At 29.6% G+C, this 24,441-nt stretch overlaps 1 protein-coding gene across 2 annotated transcripts; it reads left to right on the top strand.

Moving 5' to 3' along the window:
* Positions 1 to 7,370: 7,370 nt before the first annotated feature.
* LOC130669184 (uncharacterized) lies at positions 7,371 to 23,333 on the top strand. 2 transcript variants are annotated; one of them, XM_057471950.1, is made up of 6 exons: positions 7,371 to 7,802; positions 7,891 to 7,940; positions 16,253 to 16,306; positions 16,395 to 16,627; positions 18,674 to 18,750; positions 23,159 to 23,283. In XM_057471950.1, exons 1-5 carry the CDS (start codon positions 7,737 to 7,739, stop codon positions 18,709 to 18,711), a joined length of 441 nt encoding a protein of 146 aa, XP_057327933.1. In that variant the 5' UTR covers positions 7,371 to 7,736; the 3' UTR covers positions 18,712 to 18,750; positions 23,159 to 23,283. The 2 variants fall into 2 exon arrangements, with proteins under 2 accessions (XP_057327933.1, XP_057327934.1); XM_057471951.1 differs by lacking the exon at positions 18,674 to 18,750 and having other exon boundaries at positions 23,159 to 23,333.
* Positions 23,334 to 24,441: the final 1,108 nt, after the last annotated feature.

The raw sequence follows: 24,441 nt of genomic DNA, 5'->3' as shown, positions 1-24,441 counted from the left end.
TCGAACAACTTAATGAAAGTATCAGTCGTATTAATTAGTGTTTCCTCTTTAGGTTAATGTGCTTTTTATAACGTGTGAGTGTGACATAAAAATAATATATACACCTTGTGGAAAAGCTCTCATAAATTCTGATAAGATATTGAATATTTTTTATGAGAATCTATGAGCTTCGAAAATATCTATGAGATTTAAAAAAATTCTCATATGAATTTTTATGAGAATCTATGAGTCAAAGCTTTTGATGTTTTTCTATCATGATTTCCGTACTAGATTTTTAAAAGAATGAGTAAGATTTTTTAATTTATGAGATTTTATGACTCGAATTCCGCCAACGATTATGAGATTGAATAAGTACTTTCACTTATATAAGATTCTTACAGTTTATTCTAATGTATTTTCAATAAGAATTGATCAGGCGAATTCCGATGTTATAATACTTACAAAATCTCAATAAGATTATTTTTTAACTTCCCGCTAAGAAAATTGTAAATTTTCAAAAATTCGGGAAGTTATTGGTTTCGGTCCGATTTACGAAAATCGAATTTCCATCAGATGTCGACGTTTCGAGGTCCTAGGAAGCTATCCTGACTAATTTCACGATGATGTCCGAGTGTATGTATGTGTGTACGTACGTACGTACGTACGTACGTATGTACGTACGTACGTACGTACGTATGTATGTATGTAAATATTCATAACTCTTGAACGGATGAACCGATTTTGATCGTTGAGGTGTCATTCGACGCGGCTTGTTAATGTCTTGAGGCCGTAGAAATTTGAACTTAATCGGTAGGGTGCGTTCAGAGATATTTCAAAAATAAAATTTTTTCAAAAATGTTTTATTTGGATAACTTCCAATTTGCTCGATGGATTGATTCCAAAATCTAATCAGCTCTAAAACTCTATAAGCCGCGTCGAATGCCACCTCAACCATCAAAATCGGTTCATTCGTTCAAGAGAAACCGTTGACGAAAGAATTCAAAAAAAATTTTTTCCTTGGTTTTTTTGAAATTTCTCAAAAACGGCTGAGTAAATCAATTTCAAAATTCGACCAGCTTTAGAACTTGATAAAACGCGTCGATTGCCACCTCAACCATCAAAATCGGTTGATTCGTTCGCGAGATATCGTGGAAGAAAGAAATGCTAAAAAATGGTTTTTTACAAAACAATGGCATACAAAAGTATTTGCGAGCTCGAAGAGCTCGAAAATATATTCACAATAATGTTTTCGAGCTCAGCGAGCTCGAAAACAGCGGGAAGTTTTGGGGCTGGCCCGCAGGGTCAACTGACAGACCGATTTTTTTTACAAGAATTTACATCAGAAATACTAATATTATCACTTTTTCTTGTACTTTGAATATTTTAACTGTTCGGAGATGAGTGAAAATATAAGTTTTTATGTGATTTTTTACAAACCCAGTAATGTATCTTGCCCCATTTTTTTTTTTGGTGCAAGATACATTATTTTTGTGTAGCAATATTGCATTTTTTTGGTTAAACAGAATAAAATTTCTCGGAACAAGTACTATTCTTTTTACGCAAGTATTTTTGTATTCTCCGACCAAAATAACAAAAGTTGCTTAAGCTAAGAGAAAAAATTTTTTGGGAGAAAAGATCGATATGGAGAAGGGGAAAGTCACCGGTGCTAAGCAGCAGCAGCGGGAGTAGTTCGGTGCTCGCCCCGAGATCGCGCCTACGACATGTAGTGTCCCTGGTAAGACATTTATTTCAGAAGTGTTATATTCCAAATTTCAATACGATTTTATTCGAGTAATCCTCTGTCATTTGACAGACCAACAAGTACCTTATAGTATATCCTATAATACATCATGACTTTAATATTTAATATTACTTGAGTAATTTTTGATAAATAAATAAACTGACTCAATTTCATAGATTTTTCGTGAATAGATTGCTAAGGATTTTCGGCATAAATACTCATAAAAATATTCTTGAGTATACATAATAAATACTTTTTGAATTCATGCTAAAAAATTCAATAAGTAAGCATCCCTGATTAAAAAAAGCGATTTAAAACGATTTGCAATGTTAAATGCCCATAAGAAGAGGGATTCAAAAGTATTCAAGGTATTCAAAAGCATTAAAAAGTATTTAAAATTTTTTATTTCGAATCGTTTCAAATCACTTTTTTTAATCAGGGATATAAACCTTAATCAATCTCATAAATTTTTTCGTTACTATATGGAAAATTACTGTAATCACATTGATTAATCAGTATCAAATATTGTATGATTACTTCAGAAATCGTCTCATACAATCTTATTCATTTCCAAAATCTACTCAATTGTAAACTTTACATTTTTCGAAAACTTATAAATACTTATAATCACAATATTACAGCTTCTGTTTCTTATAGATTCTGATGATTTATATGAGAATTTTAAAAAAAATTTTTTTTTGATGCACCATGTATGAGAAAATAATTGTATAAGAATTTTTGAGATTTTTCGTGGACAAATACTGATCGTTTTCTCATAGCCAATTTTTTTTATGAGATTTTATAAGACCTTTTCCACAGGGCAGTTTAATGAGGAAAAGTCAAGTGACCTTGACAAGTCCGTTATAAAGCACAACCTCGCCGCTTCGCTTTCGAGACGTGCAATATTTATAAAAAATTCACCTATTAATTTCAAAATTTTTTAAATGCACATTTTTTTTTTTTAATTTGATTTTATCAATTAATTATTCTATTCATTAATAATTTTAAATTTGTCTGATGTCTCCTACACTTACGCTCATGAAAATGGTATTTTAAAAGAATCAATTTTTCAGATATGATCAAAATAAGATATGAGACAATTTTTTAATTTATATAAATTAATTAATTTATTAAAATAATAAAAACTTGAAGTAATGCGCGTACTGATTTTTCAATTATCTAATTTTTCATATTTTCATTCAATATACATTTTATCAAATATAATCCAATATTAATCAAATTCCCGACGAACGATCATCACAGTTTTGCACACCTCAGGCGCGAAAGCGCTGAGGGTGCTTTATGGACGGTTTTTTTTATTTGACTATTTTACTCTTATTTTTTTTTTTTTGGCTTTTTCATTATTTACTTTATTTTTCTTTTTCTTCCTTATTTACTGTTTTTTTCTATGTATATTTATTATACATTCATGAAATTAAGAAAACGGAATAATTTTCTAAATATTTTCATGGAATGTGAAAGACTGAAGAATTTTTTTTAGCAAAACGAATGCATACATTGGCTATCAATTTTTTACTTTTCTTTGAGATATTTTCTCAAATATTTCTCTAAACTTAATTATATAGTTATGAAAGAAGTTTGTGAAAAAATGGAAGAGTCAAAATTTTATTTTTCAGGCGTCGATACATTTGATGTCTTTGATAAAATCATCATGCATGCAAGCTCGAAGATAAGATAACCCTGATAAAAATTATTGATTGAATTGAGAGAAATGCAAATATTTAATTGCGTTTAATGGATTTGAATAGATAAGTACACGGAAATAATTTGTTGATATAAATTACTCTGTTATTTTGAGTAATTCTGGGCCGTTGCAAAAAATTGGTATTTTTTGTTTTAAATTTAATATTTTTTGTTTAAATATTAACGTTGCTAGACTATGTTTTACTCTACTACTGAGTAATTTTTTAAAAGTCTTATATTTAATCGATTATTGTGAATATCTCATCTTAATCTATTAATTTTTACTCCATGCGATTAATTTTTACTCCCCAATTTACCATCCTTTTAAACCCATTAACTTTTTGATGAAAAACTGCCTATAACTCGAATAACTTTTCTTATCTATGGAAGTAATTTTTACTCTAAACTGCAGAGTAATATTTCAGTAGCCTCCGTTAATCTTCGGTTAATATCGGCTTAAATTAAATGTCTTTTATTTTGCTCGCGACAACTTACATATTACGCATACAAACATAGGCTTGGAAGAAAAGACGATCTCTGTATCTCTCTATAACTTAATATTTATTTTTAAATTAAAAAAAATTTGTATCTTTTCATTTTCAACACACAATAAGAGTAATTTTTTTTTTTTATTATTTTTCAAAATATTTATTTTAAGCAATATTCTAAGGCAATTAAATGGTTTTTAGATTTTTTATGAAAATTTCAGTCTAGTAATTGTAATTTTTATTGTAATTCAATATAAATTTTATAAATTGAATCATTAACTTTTTATCATAACCTACGAGTAAAAATTGAATTAGAGAAAATTTATTTAGACAGCCGCTACACTGTAAAAAATCCGGAGTGAATCCGGAGTGAATTTGGAGTGAAATTAAATCCGAATTCACTCCGCATTCACTCCGTCACTCGGAGTTCCGGAGTTTTGAAAAAAATCACTTCGCATGCAGAGTGAATTGGGAGTTTTTTTTAGCGGAGTGATCTCGGAGTGACGCAGATTTTATTCCACTCCCAATTCACTCCGGTCCGGAGTTTTAATACTTTAATAAATTTATATTAATTTATATTAAACTGCGAAACAATGTGTGTGTGTGTGTGTGTGTGTGTGTGTGTGTGTGTTCGGATGTGTGCAAATATCTGCGTGTGTGTCCGCGTGTATACCAATGTGTGCAATGTGTGCGTGTGTGCAAATTTGAGCGTGTGTCCAAATGTGTGCGTGTGTGAAAATTTGTGCGTGTGTGCAAATGTGCGCGTGTGTGCAAATGTGCGCGTGTGTGCAAATGTGGGCGTGTGTGTACAAATATGTGCGTGTGTGTGCGAGTGCGCGTGTGTGTCTAAATATGTGTGCGGATGTGTGTGCGTATCAGCTGATCAATAATGTAATACGCGAGTTTTTACTTCGATTTTATTGAGTGGAGCAATTTGTTCCCAGATAGCAAAATGACGTCTTGATGAGTTCTGAATGAGTTCCTATTTATGATTTGGACGTCTTAAAAACACGTTAAAGAAGTCTTTAAGAAGTTCTCAAGATGTCGAATGCGCCACCTAGCGAACTCAGTAAGACATCTTTAAAAGTTCTCAAAGAGTTCTCAAAGAGTTCTTTTTTCTGACTCCGCAAATAAGACTTCAGAATGAACTTACCATGACGTCTTAAGGAGTTCCTAATTTTGACTTCATTTTGACTTCAAAAAAGTTAAAAAAAGAATACATTTAGACGTCACAAAACTGACGTCTTATTTATGAAGTCTTCAAGAACTCTTAATTTAGAGTTCTTAAAAATGACACCTTTAAGAAGTCATTATAAGACTTCTTGAAGACTCCTTCAAAAATACGTCGTAAAGCAGTCATTCTGACTTGAATGCTGTCTGGGTTATTAATAATATTTTCAAAAATCTGCTCCGGAGTGAATCACACTCCGGAGGGATTAAATAAATAAAAATCTACTCCGCAAAAACTCTCCTGCGGAGTGAATTTCGCTCCGAGGGGCGTGAATAATTAAAAATTCATTCACTCCGCATTCACTCCGGATTTAATCAGCATTCACTCCGCGAATTTTTCACAGTGTAAGATTAGAAAAATTTTTTTTTAAATACAATGCTTAATGAGACCCGATGAATAAAGATTTTATACAATTGTATAAAATTATATATCAATTATATATAGACTATATAATTGTATACAGACTATATATAATTATGTACAGACTATATATAATTGAATAAAAAAAAAAGCCCGATCCAATTGTACACAATTTGTATATAATTCTATATAATTATATACAATTCTATATACTGCAATGATATAGAATCGTATATAATTATATAGAATTGTATATAGTTATATAGAATTGTATACAATTTCTATACAGTTGTATACAATTGGATCGGGCCATTTTTTGTATATAATTTTATACAATTGTATAAAATCTTTTTTCATCGGGAGATAATGATTTTTGAGAAAAAAATCATTTCTTAAAAAAAAATTTTTATTGCCAAAAAGCGCATTTGCTAATTAACATTTTTTCTTTTTTGTTGGTCGCAAACTAATGAATACCAAATTTGTGACGAGCAACTTGCCATCAGAGTATGTTATGCAACAGTCATCCACCGGTAAGTTATCGTTGTAAATGATAAAAAAGAGCACCCAAATAGCCAGTGGAGCTCAACAAACAGTCATTAACCCTTATGGCCACCTTAACTACAAGTTAACTTCAACCTTGGTCCCTGATAGCCACCTTAACCGTAAGTTAACTACAAGCTACTGCCGTATTTTAAAGGTAACTTAAAGGAAAGTATTGAAGAGCAAGCAGGTTACCTTAGAGTTGATAGTAAATTGCCTGTTACTTGAATTCAATTTGACTACAAGTGTTACTGTCAGACAATGACGTTAAGTTGATTGAAAGTTTCACTTCAAATTGACGGCAAGTTTTTCTGTCAAGTTACATTCAAGCTACTGCCGTATTCTGAAGCCAACTTAAAGGAAAGTAGTATCCAGCCAAGGTTTGCCAGAAACTTTCTCGTTAAGTTAGCCGAAAGTGTTGCTCTGCAGACCTTACTGAGTAAGGTATGGCTATCATGGTAAGCTACTACCTTATCCTGAAGCTAATTTAAAGAAACTCTGATTGCACGAGTTGCTCGTCAAAAAGTTAGTATTCATTAGTTTGCGACCAACTTGACGACAAGCTGTCGACAACTTCAGCATTTGCAACTTTTGGCTACAAGTTACCACCACTTTCTGAGAAAGTTGACACCAGTATGGAGCCGCAACTGGAATGCAGGTTTCTTGAGAAAATGCGAGGCAATTTACCGTCAACTTATTGAATTTCTAACTTTTGCCGCTAACTTTCTTAGAAAGTGTCGATCAACTTTGGAAGTATCAACTTTTGCGGTGGTGTCCAGGTGCGGCTGTAGTTTCACGTCAGTTTCTCTCCAACTACGCTATCAGGGAAGTGTTGGAGAGCAAGCAGTTACCTTAGAGTTGATAGTAAATTGTCTGTAACTTGAATTCAATTTGACTACAAGTGTTACTGTCAGACAATGACGTTAAGTTGATTGAAAGTTTCACTTCAAATTGACGGCAAGTTTTTATGTCAAATTACATTCAGGCGACGGCAGTTGATTTGCATCAACTTGCACGCAAGTATTATCCAGCCAAGGCTTGCCAGAAACTTGTCGTTAAGTCAGCTGAAAGTGTTTCACTGCAGAACATGTTGAGTAGTTACATTTAAAGTGTCACCATCAGGGTATCGATTTACGGAAATATGAAACTTCCGTTTGACGTCAATTTGCAGTCAGCGTAGCCTCACGCCTATCAGGGAGAAACCCGCAAATTAACATTATCGACTCAAGTTATCATCGCATTCATTTTTATTAGCAGAAAATATCCCAAATGTAGTATGCTCTAGTAACGCTCTCTATCATCTTAAAGTACAAATAAATTAATCTTCAGTGTAATTCATGAGAGAGTAGAAAACGTCATATAAATATGGTTCCATTATAATTATTGTTGTTGTCACGTAATTATAATCTATAATCTGCCGTAATGTTTACAAAACTCACAGCTTGTTTCTGTACTAAAATCTTTAATAGATTATTATTTATTTTCCATAGATAACCTAAAAGTTTTACATCTATATTTGCAATAATACTTAATTATTGTAAATACTTGAGTTCTTATTTTAAAATTTAATTAAGTTTACAACCATATTAATTTATAATATAAAAAAAATTTTTTAATTTACTAATGTATTAAGAAGTAAGTTTTGATAATTGAATTTTTTTAATTGTGTAAAGCGATAATAGAATATACACTAATGGCATCTTTAAATAAAAACAATGTTAATGGCACTGATTTCCGAAATGCTCATGCTGATGAACGGGTAATTTACTGATGAATTTTTTTTTATTAAATTATGAATTCTAATTAATACAAAATAATAAATTATAATTTTATTTATTTATTTATAGGAAACTCTTTTGGAACATGATAGTGAACCCGATGAAGATATGATTTTCAGGTATGTTCTAATGAAAAAAAATTTTAACTCATTGGCGCCCATATAGATTAGATTCAATGATACTGAAGTTAGCCGACGTCCAATAATTTTTGGATTTTTTTTTACACAATAAATTATAAAAAAAAAAATATTTGAAAAAATTGCACTTATAGTTTATTAAATTTTCTACATGTGCATATTTTTATTTTTATTTTTTTTTTAAATTAAGTCGTTAAAAAAAAAATTCAAAAATTTTTAACTGTCTGCTAACTTCAGGATCATTCGATTCATCAATAAACCATATGGATTTTATTGGCCAAAAAGTCTAGAGTGATGTTTTGTGAAATAAGCTCAGCTGGGAAAAACTTTTTTTAATCGATAAAAAAAAAAGAAGGAAAGTCGGCCTATGGGCTTTAAATTTCTTTTCTTAAAAGAAACGATCAGAAAAAAAATTTTTTAAATACTTTTTAATGCTTTTGAATACTTTGAATAGTTATCAGTCGCCCTTCTTATGCCCTGATTAAAAATACCTATTGAAAAGTATTGAAAAAAATTAGAATTGAATACTTTTGAATAAATCCCATTCCACAAGGTTTTCATTTGGATATAAAATAAATACTTTTCAATTATATTGAATCTAAAAATAATATAAGAATTTCTAAACTTCCAAAGAATTGAAAAAGATTCGAATAAATTGATATTTTTAATCTTTCTGAATCCTCGTCAATAACAAAAAAGTTTCGAATTTTAGGGCTACGAGTAGCATTGAAGAAAGTTCGAATGAATTGACAGTTTTAAATCTTTCTGAATCTTCCTCAATACCAAAATAGTTCCATATTTCGGGTTAAGAGTTGGATTGAAAAAGATTCAAATGAATTGACATTTTAAATCTTTCTGAATCTTCCTCAATACCAAAATAGTTCCATATTTCGGGTTAAGAGTTGGATTGAAAAAGATTCAAATGAATTGACATTTTCAATCTTTCTGAATACTTCTCAATAACAAAATAATTTCACATTTCGGGTCACGTGTGGGATTGGAGAAAATTCAAATGAATCGACAGTTTTTAATCTTTCTGAATTTCCCTCAATACCAAAATAGTTCCATATTTCCAATTATGACTTGAATTAAAATGAATTGACATTTTCCAATCTTTCTGAATCCTTCTCAAAACCAAAATAGTTCCATATTTTAGATCGAGTATAGGATTGAAAAGAATTGAAAGAAATTGAAAATTTTAAATTTTTCTGAATCTTTCTCAATACTAAAATAGTTCCATATTTCGAGTTATGATTTGAATTGAAATAAATTTAAATGAATTCACATTTTCGAATCTTTCTGAATCTTTTTCTAAAATGATGAAAGATTGAATTATTTTCAATAATTTTGAATTCCATTATAAGAAGTAGAAAGTATTCAAATGATCGAAATTTCAATTCTATTCAATATTTTTCAAAATCTCCGTATGGATTGAAAAGAATTTAAATAATTTTCAATACTTCTCAATGAGTATCTTTAATCAGGGTGGGCATTTAACATTGCAAATCGTTTCGAATTGTTTTTTTTTCTAATCAGAATTATGGGTATACTTCACAAAAATTGGATGAATAGCAAAAACTATAGATTTGGCTATAGCAATTTGAAGCATTCATACATCTAAGCACCTTAATTAAACTGATCTTTGCTAGAAATGTTTTAGGTATCAGGAAATTCTAGTGAGTTTTAAAAGTCAAAACAAACAAACTAGAAAAAGATAAAAACGATACGTGAAAACTAGAAAGTCGAGTATTGAGAGGTACATAGAGTAATAAAAAAAAAGAACCCTATTACGAAAAGATCTTTGTTAAAATTTTCAGACGTTGTATGACTAATAGATGCAGTACCTAAGTATGAGTGTTATAAAATACTTTGAAAAATTTTAGGTTCTGAAAGTTTTTAACAAAAACTAAATGTTTAGATTTTAGTATATAATAGGTGGAAGGTTATACTAAAGATATTTAAAGTATAAATTTAATAATCATTAACAATTTCAACATACTGTAATACTTAAATAATGTTTTCTGAGAAGCGTTTTTTTTTTTCCGGTGTAAAATTTAATATTTTTCTAGCGTTATTTATAAGAAACTTTAAAATTTTTGAAGGATTCTATTTTATATAAAATACTCGATTGTGTTCATAAACCGCTGGTATAAACTCTAAATTTCAAAAGACTTAAAAAATAAATTTATCAGTTTTTATTATCATTTTAAGAGGACTTGAATGCTACCAGAACAAAAAAAATAGTTCCGATAACTAAACAGATTACGTAATCTAACTATACTTGTATATCCGATGAAAAAAGATTTTATACAATTATATATAGACTGAATATAATTATATATAGACTATATATAATTATATATAGGCTATATATAATTGGATAGAAAAAATGGCCCGATCAAATTGTATACAATTTGTATAGAAATTGTATACAATTCTATACAATTCTATTATTACAATTATATAGAATTGTATATAATTTGTATAAAATTGTATATAATTATATAGACTTGTATACAATTTGTATAGAATTGTATACAATTTCTATACAGTTGTATACAATTGGATCGGGCCATTTTTTGTATATAATTTTATACAATTGTATAAAATCTTTTTTCATCGGGTAGTTATATTTGCTATGAAAGATCAGTACTAAAGACTAAGAAACTTTTTTTTATTTGCACAACATAAGCATAGGAACAATGAGAGAAACTATAGAGTTACTAGAGCTAGTATCAGAGCTACACTGAAAGAAATTTTCTTTAAAAATTACCGTTATATTCACGATAATCGTGGGACGAATGTCGCGACGTAATCATTTGTTGGTAAGTGAGATAATTTTTAACTTTTTTCCAACAAATTTTACCGTAGTCTACTGTAAATTTTATTCGGTTTTCGGTAAATTTTATCAAGTCTACCACAAAATAAATAAATTTTTTCGTAATTTTTATTTCAGAAATGGCACTAAATAAAAGCGCCGCATTATGTCTCAAGATTACAGTGAATTGAACAGTAACTTTTAAAGAAAATTTCTTTCCGTGTAGTTGCCACCACAAAATTTTTGTAGTCTATATTACTTGTAAATAGTTGAAACAACTACCTGAACCAAGTCCTAAGTATCAAACTGATTTGTTGTGCTCAAAATAGTTGATTTTACTAAATTTTTTTCTCTGACTGCATTCCGGGCTAGGCGACATTCTTTTCAGAATTGAACGAAGCATTTTTTGAGACAAAAATAAATCGAAAACGTCGGGCTTCGATAAAAATGCGATTCTTCTCAAAAAAATGAAAAATTCTATAGATTTTAATTTCTTAGAATTTTTTCGTACCTTTTTTCGGAAATTACATTCAAAGCTAAAAATTTCGAAAGAAAAAACGTCCCAATTAGTCAATTTTTGACGAAGTCATAGCTATTCGAAATAATTAAAGCCTTTTTTTTAAGTCCTGATTAAAAACTCCGATTGAAACCAATGAATTACGATTGAAAGTCTATCGGATTTTAATCGGAATTCAGCGGTTTCAATCGGAATTTTTAATGAGGGAAAACTCATAACTATTTCCCTAATAGCTATGTAAGTCAAGATCTTGAAATCACAGTATATATAGATATAATATTTCGCTGTATTCTCCTTGACTTGTTCAAGATTTGCTCCAGAATTGATCAATATTGCCACTAGGGTTTTGGGTTGGGTAAAAAAATTTGACAATTTCGTAAAAAATGATATTAATGGGCTCGAAAAGGAAAAAAAATTTCAGCCAAATCGAAAGGGGTTGATTTGACGTGGAATGCCGCATATACAATGTATGGAACCGAAAGATATATTTGGGTCTTTGTTTAATAAAAATATTTGGCAATGTGTTTGAATATAAATACATCTGTTTCATCAATCCAGAGCAATCATTAGAGTCCTTTTCCATTTTATTAAGTATTTCAGGTGACGTGTCGCGTTTACAGGATGAAGGAGTATACACCCAACAATTTTAATCATTTAAACTATTTCGATAAAATTTTATATTTATTTATTTATTCATAATTATTAATTATTGTGACATGAGCTCGGAGCTAGTCGACACGGGCCAATGAAGAACACCCGTTATAACGTACTAATCGATTTTCTTGAAAAGTTTTTCTATAAAATTGTCACTTATTCCGCTCATTTTGAGTCTGGGCCGATAATGAGATAACGATTGGATCTATTTATTTTCGGATTTTCAAATGCCCATATTTTAGTGATCAGTACTGAAAGTAAATAGTAAAATTTTTTCAGGTTCATCAGTAATAGTCATTGTTATCTGTGAAATAAATTAAATGTATCTAAATATTTCAATAGATAATTACCGTTACTTTTTAGTTAAATATATTACAACATACGATTACATTATGAATTCTCATTTACTTTTGTTTCCATCAATATCTAAAAGACAAAAGATATTTCGAAAAAATTTGGCTAATGCTACGGTTTATTAAATATTAATTACTTAATTAAATGCCAGTTAGTAGAAAATAATTTATCAAATATAATTAGTACCCTGATTAAAACATCTAATTTGAAATGATTTGCGAAATCTAAATTATTTCATATTGTATCCTATCATCAATTTATAAATTGAAATAATTAACAATAATTTAAAATTGTCAACTTCGAATTATTTCAAATTGAAAAATTATAATTTGAAGTTATTTGGAATAATTTTAATTTTGGAATCATTTTTAATTGAATTGAATAAGAACATGATATCGTATATCTTTAGCTTCTCAGATAATTTGAAATTATTTGGAATAATTTTAAACTGTCCGAGGCACCAGAAATTGTGAGATTACTTTCTCATTGAATTTAATTTAAATGGATTCAAGAGTTCAAATCATTTTAAATAATTTAAAATCATCCGAAAAACCAGAAATTGCGACATTACGCAGAGAAAAGGCTTACTTAAACCAAGAAACTGACGCTCTACCTAAATTTTTTCTTGCATCAAGCTTACATTCTGTGTTTGATTGAAACAACAAAAAAATTTGAACTTAAAAGCCAATTTTTTGAATGAATAAATAACTGTCTGAATTTGAGGGTGATTGAGCGAGATCGCCGAAGGCAAGCTAAGCTCAATCGAAATTATGTTGATAGTTTCGTTCGAATAGGTCACTCTGGTCCGTAACAATGGTTACTTTGGCAACAGTGAATCCCTAGCTAAAATTGGTATGGCAACGGTTCGTTTTTATTACTCTTTCGGATCTTACGGAGATTTATGGGAAGCGTAGGAAATGAAAATTTCACATTTTTAAATCAAAGGACTCACAAAATCGAAATTTAGAATTAATATTAATTACAATACAAACAAGTCGAAAGCGGCTATATTTTTTTGCAGAAAATCGAATCTATGGAGGTTTGCGAGGGCGGAAAAAAATTTTTACGTTTTCAAACCAGGAGGTCACTGACTTGAACTCTTAAACGAACATTATCCACAATACAAGCAAATTAATAACAAAAAATCTTTTTTGAAAATCGACTCTTACTCATGTAATATTCTTGTTCAAAGCTTAAGCAAGCCTGGTCTCAAGTTCGATCGACGTTTGTGTCTTTTCCTATCTATGTGTCTTGCAGCAGATACTTGTGGCTAAATTTCAACAGCAAGTCTAGTGCAAGTCTTACACAAAAAAATGTATGCCAGATTATAACTCAATTCTGAAGGAAGACTATAGGTGAAAATAGCTGCGCATGGCTAGCTTAAGATCTGATTAAGCCTCAATATTGACCTTGAGCCTCCGACATATATTTACGTAATATAAACAGTCTTGTCATCGCAATAGCGCCTACAACTCGTGTTGGAACCTGAGAAAATTTCCCATACATTCTATGGGCGATTATCTACTTCGATCAAGTTTGAAGATAGGCTTAATCGGTCGATTAGTTCAGAAGTTATGGCTGTCCGAAATTTTTACGATTTAAAAAAAAAAATCAGTATTTCACCGTTAAAGTTCATATAACTTTAAAACTAAAACTCGTACTCAGTTTCTGTAAAAAGTATCTCAAAGCTTGTTTAATAATTTGATAGCCTTAAAAGTTTCAATAAAATCAAGTAATTTACCGAATATGGTTTTCATCCATATGCATTTCACATGATAATCGATTTCCGTTAGTTTTATTTTATTAAAAACAAAATAATCTGTAAATTTCACCACTATTTTATATTTTAGAAGTATTTCTTTTATTACTTACGATGTTTCAAACGTAAGTGTATGCCTTATAATTATAACTAGTCTCGTCATCATGATAGCGCCTACAATTTTCATCGGATCCTGATAAAATTTTCCACGCTTATTCTATGGAAGATTATTTTGATCAAGTTCGAAGGTGGGCTAAATCGGTTGATTATAGTTCAGAAGTTATGGCTGTTTGAAATTTTCGCCAATAAAGTTTATGTAACTTTATGTGTTTATATAACTTATACATGATAATCTGATTCTATTGAATCTTTATCGTAGTTATTAGAATTATCTTTCAACTTCCCTACTATTTTATTATTTAAAAGTATGTCTTTAGCAATTTTCGAATAAAGTCCATTGCAATACATAAACATTTTCAATCATCAGTTTTAACTTTTGAACCATTTTTTCTGTGTTTTATACTTAATTTTATTTTTTCTAAATCCAGGTGATTTCTCATTTATTTCGGCGGCAATTTTAAATTCAAATTCAATGGTATTGCAATAGTTGTAAAAAAATCATTGCAATCAATTTTTTTTTAGTAACAGTGGGGAAAAAATTTACTACATGTGATTATTAAAATTTTTTTTAGTAATTCAAAAGTAAATATAGTGGTCGAGTAAAAGAAGTACATTTTTAACGTCGAAAACAATTTTACAAAACCAAAAAAAAAGAACACATTTGTTTCTCATTTTTTGAGGGGTCCGTTATGCCCCAGAAATGTTTTTTTTTTTTAAGTTTCGACGAAATGTTCATGAATATCTTCGAGATAGGACAAAGTAAACTGATTTGACGGTTGAAAGCCACAAAAAGTAATAACCGGCTCAGGGGGGCCGTCTTTCCCTACCCTCCCCTATTTAACTTATTGAACAGTTGGTATTACAACCTTCTCTGAACAAAGCAATAATTTTTTCATCAGAAAGGTAAAATCGTTGCAAGATAATTATATCTTATCTGTAAATAAAAATTGTTCTATACACTTCACTATATAATTACAAGATCTTCAAACCATAAAGTTCTTAGAGTACGAACGAATATTTTGCAAAAATTAATTTTTGTTAATTTAGTATTTATAAATTTGATCTCAGATTCAATACTTCGTGATTAACTTATTTAAAACATCAGTTATAATCCTATTAAGTTTTGAGACTGAATTTACCCGTATGAAAAAACCATATACTGTAGATAATATATAAAAAAATATATGGTAAATAACTGAACATATATGGCGGAAAAATTATTAATATTGATTAATATATGATTTATCATATATAATAATTCATACGTTTAATATTATAATAATCCATATCATTTATGATATATATGATTATATACATGTGATATTGTATCAAAAATTATGTCCGCTTTATATATTAATTTATAACGTAAAATATATGTTTCATCTTTTAAATTAATTTACAATTTCAATATTATTATAATCCATATAATTTATAATATATGTAATTGTATACATATGTAGTACATCTCGAATTATATTCTCGTTTTATATATAAACTTATAATTTCAATATTATAATAATTTCGATATTATTATACATAAATAATTTAAAAAATACACTCATACCAAAAATTAAAGGAACAAAAAAATTTTAGAAATTTTTCAGTGATTTTTGCAAGACTGTAACTTCATGAAAAATAATCGTATCGAGATTAAAAGAAAAACATTGTATAGCTTGAAATCTCTAGTTTCATATTTGTGCAAAAATATATAAACATATATTCATATAAATATATATTTACATACATTTACACAAATATATATGAACATATATTTATATAATTATACATTTACATGTATAAATATTATATGTCAGTCATATAATTAAATCATATACCTTATCATATAACTTAAAGTATAGTATAAAATATTATAAGCAATATTTATAAGTTAGCATGTAAAAAAAATATATTACCGATATATATGTTGCAAATTATAAAATCATATAATATTTCCGCAAAATTTTGTATATGGCTCCATATATGACTTCTTATAATTCCATATAATTTATCATATATTTTGAATTATATTGAAGCTCGAGATAGATGAAAATAATAACTTATTTTATTCACAGTCGTTCCAGCATATCTGATGACGATGATATTAAAGTTCACCGCAATATAGATAGGTATTTATATTCTTTGATATTTTCTTACTTAAACGTTTAAAATTTATGAAAACATGTACAATATGGATTATTTGTTTTATACATTAAGCGTTAAAATACAAATACGAGAAGTGACTGATGTAATTCGTGATAATGTACAAAAAGTATTGGAAAGAGGAGAAAGATTGGAAGATTTACAATTAGCTAGCGATCGATTAAGTTTTGCTGGTAATGAATTTTTTGATGCCGCTAAAAGAGCGCAACGTAGAGCATGGATACAAAATATTAAATCCCGAGTTATAATTATTGGAATAACCGTTGTTGCTATAATATGTATTATAGGTGAGTTTTATTGTTATATCATCATAAATAATGAAAAATAACTATTTACGACATAAGTCGGATAAGTAACAGATTATGGCATAGGTTGGTTCCAAAATGAGCTGACAGGTTGCGCTGTAAAAACACAAGTTCTCTTGTAACACAACACAACCAGAGGTGAATTATGAAAAAGACCCACGCCAAATTTGTCACTTTTCAGATAAATATCGTACGATATTTTATGCAATTCATGATTCAGAAGTTCAGTTTAGAGAGAAAATTAATTAATAACTAATATCACACGTACATTGCACTGTTGACAAAATTAGTAGAGGTTAAGATATGGTACACAGAAGTTTTCACGAGTCCTTACTGGTAACCTCGAGCATATAAATATACATCATTATGTCAGTTGGTAATAGTTATTGGCGTAACTACATTAAAATCTCCGTAATGTTAACACTCCTATCCAAGACCATTCCGTACCCGAGTCGAAATTTAAAACGTATCTTAGGCGTTTAAGACGTATCTCAAACGTCTCAGGCGTTCAAAGCGTATCTCAAGCTTCTCAGGCGTTGAAAGCGCGTTTAAGACTTCTCAGGCGTTAAGAGCGTGTTTTTAACTTTTCAATACTTTCTTAATTCCGATTAAAATTAAAAAGGTCATGTACTGGGTATTAGGTAATTTTTTTTTTTTTCATTTTCCGTCAAGTTATGACCTCTATGATGTTTTTATGATATTTCGGGCCAATATGTGATGTATGGGGCATAATAGACCACTCGATAAAAAATTAGGAAAACGGTTGACCCTAAAGGCCATGCCTGCAACTTCCTGCTTATACCATACTTAAGCGCTCAAAATTGCACTAATTACGTTTTTGAGCTGAAATGTTTTAATCACGCTTACAACGTCTGAGACGCTCAAAATACGCTTCAAACGCCTAAGACGCTTGAGATACGTTTTAAACGCCTGAGACGCTGGAGATATGTTTTAAATTTCGACTCGAGTAATGTTAACAAATCCTGTCTTCCCCACCATACCAATTCTCGAGTCTTATGTGCGCAGGTCTGCGCGGTCAAAATGCGTGATTTACGAAAAAAACAATTATTTTTAGGTTAGGATTTATTAGCATGACCGATTATGACTTAACCTACATGTTGCGCCCATAATTTTATTCAACTCATGTGCGCTATTTACGTTTTATTCATCGCTTAAAAAGCAAAGTCTAAATAGTGGTTTACTGATATGGTGAAAAAAAACTTATAATATTAATAATATGACAAAATTATAGGGATGTAGATTTAATTCAACGGAAATTCAAATTCAATAAGTCAAAGTTTTAACTCCACGTTAAAAACATTCGGCATCACAATTTTGGCTGCTCAATGAGTAACAATAGGGAGTTGTAATTACCCAATATTCAGTCAGATCCCGAAAGACAGTTACGTTTATTTTTATTACGTTACAATGGCCGGAATAGTAGACATCCTTATTGCGTTTTGACAAATAATTTATCACCAGTCGGTAAAAGGGTTCGGATTGTAAGGCATGATAAAACGTGAATAGCACGCATGAGTTGAATAAATGAAATTTCATATTCTTTAAATTATGTATGTAAACAAAACTGACCATAATATTTGTAAGTTGGTGGAATAAGAGTATAGATCACCCTGGTAAAAATTTTTCGGACTTCTGTCTGAAAAACTCAGTTCTAGAGTTCTAAAAACTTTTTCGGACAAAAGTCCGAAAAATTTTCACCAGGGTATACAATAATGTTTTCTATTATAGTACCGGATGAAGTAATAAAGTGATATAGTGTAGGCATCAGGAATTCGTGGTTTCTCCACCGCCATCCAACACTCTTAAATTGAACTTCTGAGGCAGGGCTTGCATAAAATAAATGATTACTAAATATAGTTTAATTTTTGTTCATTTGGCTATCACAGTCTCAAATAAATAGATGTCGTTTTGTTTTATTTATTTATAATTTGTATTTAGGCTCACGATATGTTTTCTTTAATTTTTCCTGTGTGTTATCATAGTTAGAACATTTTGTAATATTTTCAGTTCTAGATGTCGTGGTGCTTTATCTGGTTCTCAAATAATTATCACATTCTGGCAAAAATATTTCATACTAAATTAAGGTATTTGAGTTCTCATCATTCGCAATGTTTTTTATTTGCTTAACATAGCTTTATTTATACCTTTTACTTTTTTAAATCTACACACATAAATATATACGTCGATATTATTACGTTTTTACTCGAAACTACTACTGCATCAAAAAAAGTTAGCGTTGCAGGTGATGCCGTCCTTGGTTGGATGCCGGTGGGCATTTAGATACAGTAAACTAAAAAAAGTTCTGAAAGAATCACCGTCGTTCGAATGATGGCTTCTTGTCAATGATCGACATTCTTGTGAGAACTAAGTTGCCCTCATTCTTACCTATTTTGATATTCAATCAATAAGTTTTCCGTGATTGATTTAACATTATTAAGAGTTGAGTCAGTTCATTAATATTTGAATCAACGAAATAATTTAATTATTTTAACGTTAAATAAATTTCAATGAAGAAGAAAAAATAACTAGGTGGTGCAACATGAACCAGTCTAGGTGAGTCACCATGAAAAATCATGTTGCCCTAACATAATTTTTCATGGTGACCTACCTAGACTGGTTCAGACTGCATCACCCGAGTCAAAAAACCAATTCTAGTTCAGTCATCAAAAGCCTCAATTCCTTTGATGTTTTATTTGCCGCCCGGAAAGTAACTCTACTTTAGTACTCAAAATCCTCAATGAAAACTATGACGTCTAAATGCGAATAATTTATAGATTTTAAATTATAAGTAAGACCTCAAAATCCTCAACGAATGAAAAGTTATACTTCGGACTTTCAAAAATTTTAGATAGAAAAGGGAAGGGAGAGAATACGTCGAATGAGACTTTTGAGGTTCAAATGTGAATAAAATTATTCCTTTATGTTTTGAGTATTTTGAGGCTCTAATCCAGATTATGTTATTCCAGTTTAGTCCTCAAAGTGGTAAAATGGGTCGCAACTACTACTTTGAGGACTAAACTAGGATAACTTTATATACTGTTGTCAATCTTAAAATTCTAAATTGATCCTCAAAAACCTCATGGAGAACTTTGAGACTTGAATTCGAATTCGTTTTTTGACTCGGGCACCTAGTTATTTTTTTCCGTGTGGGTGACGAAAAATATACACTAATGCAAAAAATTAAAGGAGCAGAAAAATTTTATAAATTTTTTAGTGATTTTTGGAAGGCTGTAACTTGGTGAAAAAAAATCGTATCGAAAATTTAAAAAAAGCATTTTATAGCTTGAAATCTCTAGTTAAAGTGTATTTTTTTCAAAATTTTTTAAAAGCTCCGATTATTGCGCAAACATGAGAAATACCGCGAGCCAAAAAATTTCTAAATTTTTTTTTTTTTTCCGAAGAGCCCACGGACCGCGGAAAAATTCTTTCAACTAAACGAATGCATACATCGTTTAGCAAATTTATTCAGCTTCAATTTGGTTTTTTTTTTAACCCCGTAAGACGATTTGTCGCAGAGATATCAGCCTTCAAACAGAAAATGATCCTTTTGGCTTTGATCTTCGATATTTCAGGTACCAATGATCGCACAGAAAGTTGAAGGGCGGCGTTGAAAACTTGAATAAATTCCCTACAAGACCCTGTCATCATTTTTTGAAAAAAAAAATTTTTTTTATTTTTAACATCCATTAGAAGAAAGTACAAAAAAATGACTTTTTTTGGTTTTTTAGTAAATCAACCGCTACTCTGCAAATATCGATAAAAAAAATAATGTTGCCAGGGACTTTTTTAGCTTAATGTACCCCCAAGACCCCTGTAAATTTTTAAATTGATCCATGGAACCGTTTTTTGGGAATCATCGATCAAAGTTTAGCTAAACAATTAAAGGAGCAAGTTTTGTTCCTTTAATTGTGCAATCATAATCAATATGAAAAAATTTTTTTTTTTCGACTTTTCTCAAATTTTTGCGTTGGTAACTCAGCAAATGCAAGGAAATGACAAAAAAAATAAAAAATTTCCAAAAAATGTCAAAAAAAAATTTAGAACACAAAAAACAAGTTTCAAATTTTTTTTTTCTTCGATTTTTTTTTGACATTTTTTGGAAATTTTTTATTTTTTTTGTCATTTCCTTGCATTTGCTGAGTTACCAACGCAAAAATTTGAGAAAAGTCGAAAAAAAAAAATTTTTTCATATTGATTATGATTGCACAATTAAAGGAACAAAACTTGCTCCTTTAATTGTTTAGCTAAACTTTGATCGATGATTCCCAAAAAACGGTTCCATGGATCAATTTAAAAATTTACAGGGGTCTTGGGGGTACATTAAGCTAAAAAAGTCCCTGGCAACATTATTTTTTTTATCGATATTTGCAGAGTAGCGGTTGATTTACTAAAAAACCAAAAAAAGTCATTTTTTTGTACTTTCTTCTAATGGATGTTAAAAATAAAAAAAATTTTTTTTTTCAAAAAATGATGACAGGGTCTTGTAGGGAATTTATTCAAGTTTTCAACGCCGCCCTTCAACTTTCTGTGCGATCATTGGTACCTGAAATATCGAAGATCAAAGCCAAAAGGATCATTTTCTGTTTGAAGGCTGATATCTCTGCGACAAATCGTCTTACGGGGTTAAAAAAAAAACCAAATTGAAGCTGAATAAATTTGCTAAACGATGTATGCATTCGTTTAGTTGAAAGAATTTTTCCGCGGTCCGTGGGCTCTTCGGAAAAAAAAAAAAAATTTAGAAATTTTTTGGCTCGCGGTATTTCTCATGTTTGCGCAATAATCGGAGCTTTTAAAAAATTTTGAAAAAAATACACTTAAACTAGAGATTTCAAGCTATAAAATGCTTTTTTTAAATTTTCGATACGATTTTTTTTCACCAAGTTACAGCCTTCCAAAAATCACTAAAAAATTTATAAAATTTTTCTGCTCCTTTAATTTTTTGCATTAGTGTATATACTTTGGGTCAAAAAAGTTCGTTGTTATTTCAACGACGCCCGAATTTTTACTTTATGAATTCAATTTTTGAACAGTAATTTTGAATACTTTTTAATTTAGAAAACAGGATTTGATTCAAATAGAAAGTATTTCAATTGGGAAAAAAAAATGGATTTCAAAATTTCTCGATTCTATATACTCAAAATTTTACCTTCAAGTTATAAAACTTTCAAATATATTTATTGGAAACTTTTCCGAAAAAAAGTCTTCTTGACAATTATTATTTTATAACATCGACATATACGCAATTATTAATAATTATAGTAATTGTAAAATAATGCATAAAAATTTTACGGGTAAATAAATTTTTTAATCTACGATTTTGGCATATAAATTTATTCGCATTACAAAATCACGGATAGGTTTATTAAAAATCGTTTTATTTTCTCGCAGTAAAGTTTTGACTAGAAACGTAGTGTTTAAATATATATATATATATATATATATATATATATATATATATATACAAATTATACGGTGATTTTACCTTTTATTCACATATGTATAGAATAGCTTGTTGGTGACACTTTGCACTCATTGGCTTACCCATTGGCGTCCAAGTGTTATTTTTTTATTTATTATATTCAGCTGCTTCGTAACGCTTCTATAATCTTAATTGTAAATTTTTAAAATAAAAAATTAATCATAACGGTACTAAAATTTTAGTATTTAAATAATATAATATTTATACAATCAAATTTTATAGTTTTTTAAAGTAACTCGAAATTTCAATAATTGCTTTGGCAGATCGTACTTACGTAAGTTGCCGTAATTTACGGTATAGGGAAGAAATACAGTATTTTACAGCAAAACACCGTAATAAACGGTAAAATACGATGTTTTACGGTATAAAACGGTGTTCTACGGTAGAAATACGGAATCTTCAGACAAAAGTGCGGTATTTCACAGCAAAGGTGCGGTATTTTTACCGTAAATTTTCAGTACGAGAACGGTAATTTACCGTGTAATTGCGGCAGGCCTGCGTTATTTAACCGTAAAGGGAAATATTGGACTGTAAAAACTGCAAAAACAAAGAAACATACGGGGCTTACAGTGAAAATGCTGCATTTCCGTATCGTTGCCGCAATTTACTGTAAAATACCGTAAATTATCGTATATTACTGCAAATTGCGGCGAATTTGCCGTAGAAGTATCGTATTTTACGGGAAAATGCGGTAAATTACTGTAATTTGAATCCGCCAAGATGCAGCTTATCTTATACAGTAAACGGAAGTTATGTTCAGATATCTTTTTTAAACAAATAAAATTTTTTGAAATGTAAAGAACATAACTTGAGACAACAACTTGAGGCAGTAAAAATTTTTCAAAAATATTCGTTAATTACAATTTTCTATGAATTTTTTTTTTTTGTGTAATTCAAGGAAAATACAACTGAATCATAGTTGTATATAAAATGCTCAAATATCTTAATTTTATCATTTTAATATCTTTAATTATTTATTCAATAATTGTTTCTATTTTCTTTATTGATTTCAGTGCCTATTATAATAAATTACTCCTAATTCAAAAAATGATAATAATTTATCCGGATCATTGGGACTGGATTTTTGGATAACCTTCTCCGTATTAAACTTTTCTACATATTTATATAAAAAAAAGTTATATAATTTATAATCATGTAATTATAATAATTAGCTGATAAATAATGTTAAATTTGAAAAAAATAAAAAATAATATTTTTTCTTATTTGAACTGAATATTTTTTTCCTCACATTGAATAATTGATTATTATTTCTTTTTTCCAACGCATGCCTGATTATCGCGACATCATATCTGCATAGCAGACCCTAAATGACCGTGTACCGATCGGTGGTTAATAATTCGTCAAGAAGCAAATGGCGTCTGATGTTCCTCAACAGCGTGTGTTTATGAGGTCATAAATAACCGCATTTGAATCCATAAACACATTCCTCAAAAGTCATTATCGACCGTTCTCAAAAACGAACTCTACTATTATCACTAAAGCAAATAATCTCGACACTAAATATATTCAGAATGAGTAGTACAATCAATCTAACAACTTTGATGTCAGTTTCTACGTATGAAAACGTTGGTTATTTTTTATTAATTAAAATAAATAAGAAATGAGTGGTGAGAGAAGTCAAGAACTAGTATCATATAGAACTCCACCTGATTTAGGGTTTACTTTGCTGATATAATAATTCGCAAAAATCAGACAATTGTTGAATAAAGTATAGTGCATAGCACGTGGGTTAAGTCTTTATCCGTCAAACACAATGTTTTTTGCACTCGTCTCCGGTACACTAAAGACTCGCTAGCGCTCGTGCGTGTGCACCTACGACTCGTGTTAAAAACATTGTGCTTCCCGTATTATAAAGACTCATCTAATCCACTCGTTATGCAATGTAGGGGAGGAGGGGGCAAAGTAGGTTCCTTCAAATTTTCAAAACTTCAAAAAATATGGGGACAAAGTGGGTCCGTCAAAATTTTCTATACGTCAATAAATTCGAACAGATAATAAAATCGAAATTTCTTATATAACGAGGGCTAAAATGGACCACTAAAACTGTTCATTAAATATAATTTATGAAGAAAGTTGAAGATAATAAAATTACGTTTTAAAGTTAAATCGCAGCACCCGATGAAAAAATATTTTATACAATTATATATAGACTATATATAATTGGATAGAAAAAATGGCCCGATCCAATTGTATACCTTTTGTATAGAAATTGTATACAATTCTATATAATTATATACAATTCTATATATTGCAATTATATAGAATTGTACATAAT

The sequence above is a fragment of the Microplitis mediator genome, chromosome 5 (genome assembly GCF_029852145.1).
Source record: "Microplitis mediator isolate UGA2020A chromosome 5, iyMicMedi2.1, whole genome shotgun sequence".
Classification (NCBI taxonomy): Eukaryota; Metazoa; Arthropoda; class Insecta; order Hymenoptera; family Braconidae; genus Microplitis; species Microplitis mediator.
This window is presented reverse-complemented; position numbering and strand designations above follow the sequence as displayed.

Bases quoted from the DNA above. Each gene is read 5' to 3' on its own strand.
- LOC130669184 (XM_057471950.1), top strand. From the start codon at position 7,737: ATGGCATCTTTAAATAAAAACAATGTTAATGGCACTGATTTCCGAAAT. The intron at 7,803-7,890 runs GTAATTTACTGA...ATTTATTTATAG, and splicing joins ATGCTCATGCTGATGAACGG to GAAACTCTTTTGGAACATGA. The intron at 16,628-18,673 runs GTGAGTTTTATT...TAATATTTTCAG, and splicing joins TGCTATAATATGTATTATAG to TTCTAGATGTCGTGGTGCTT.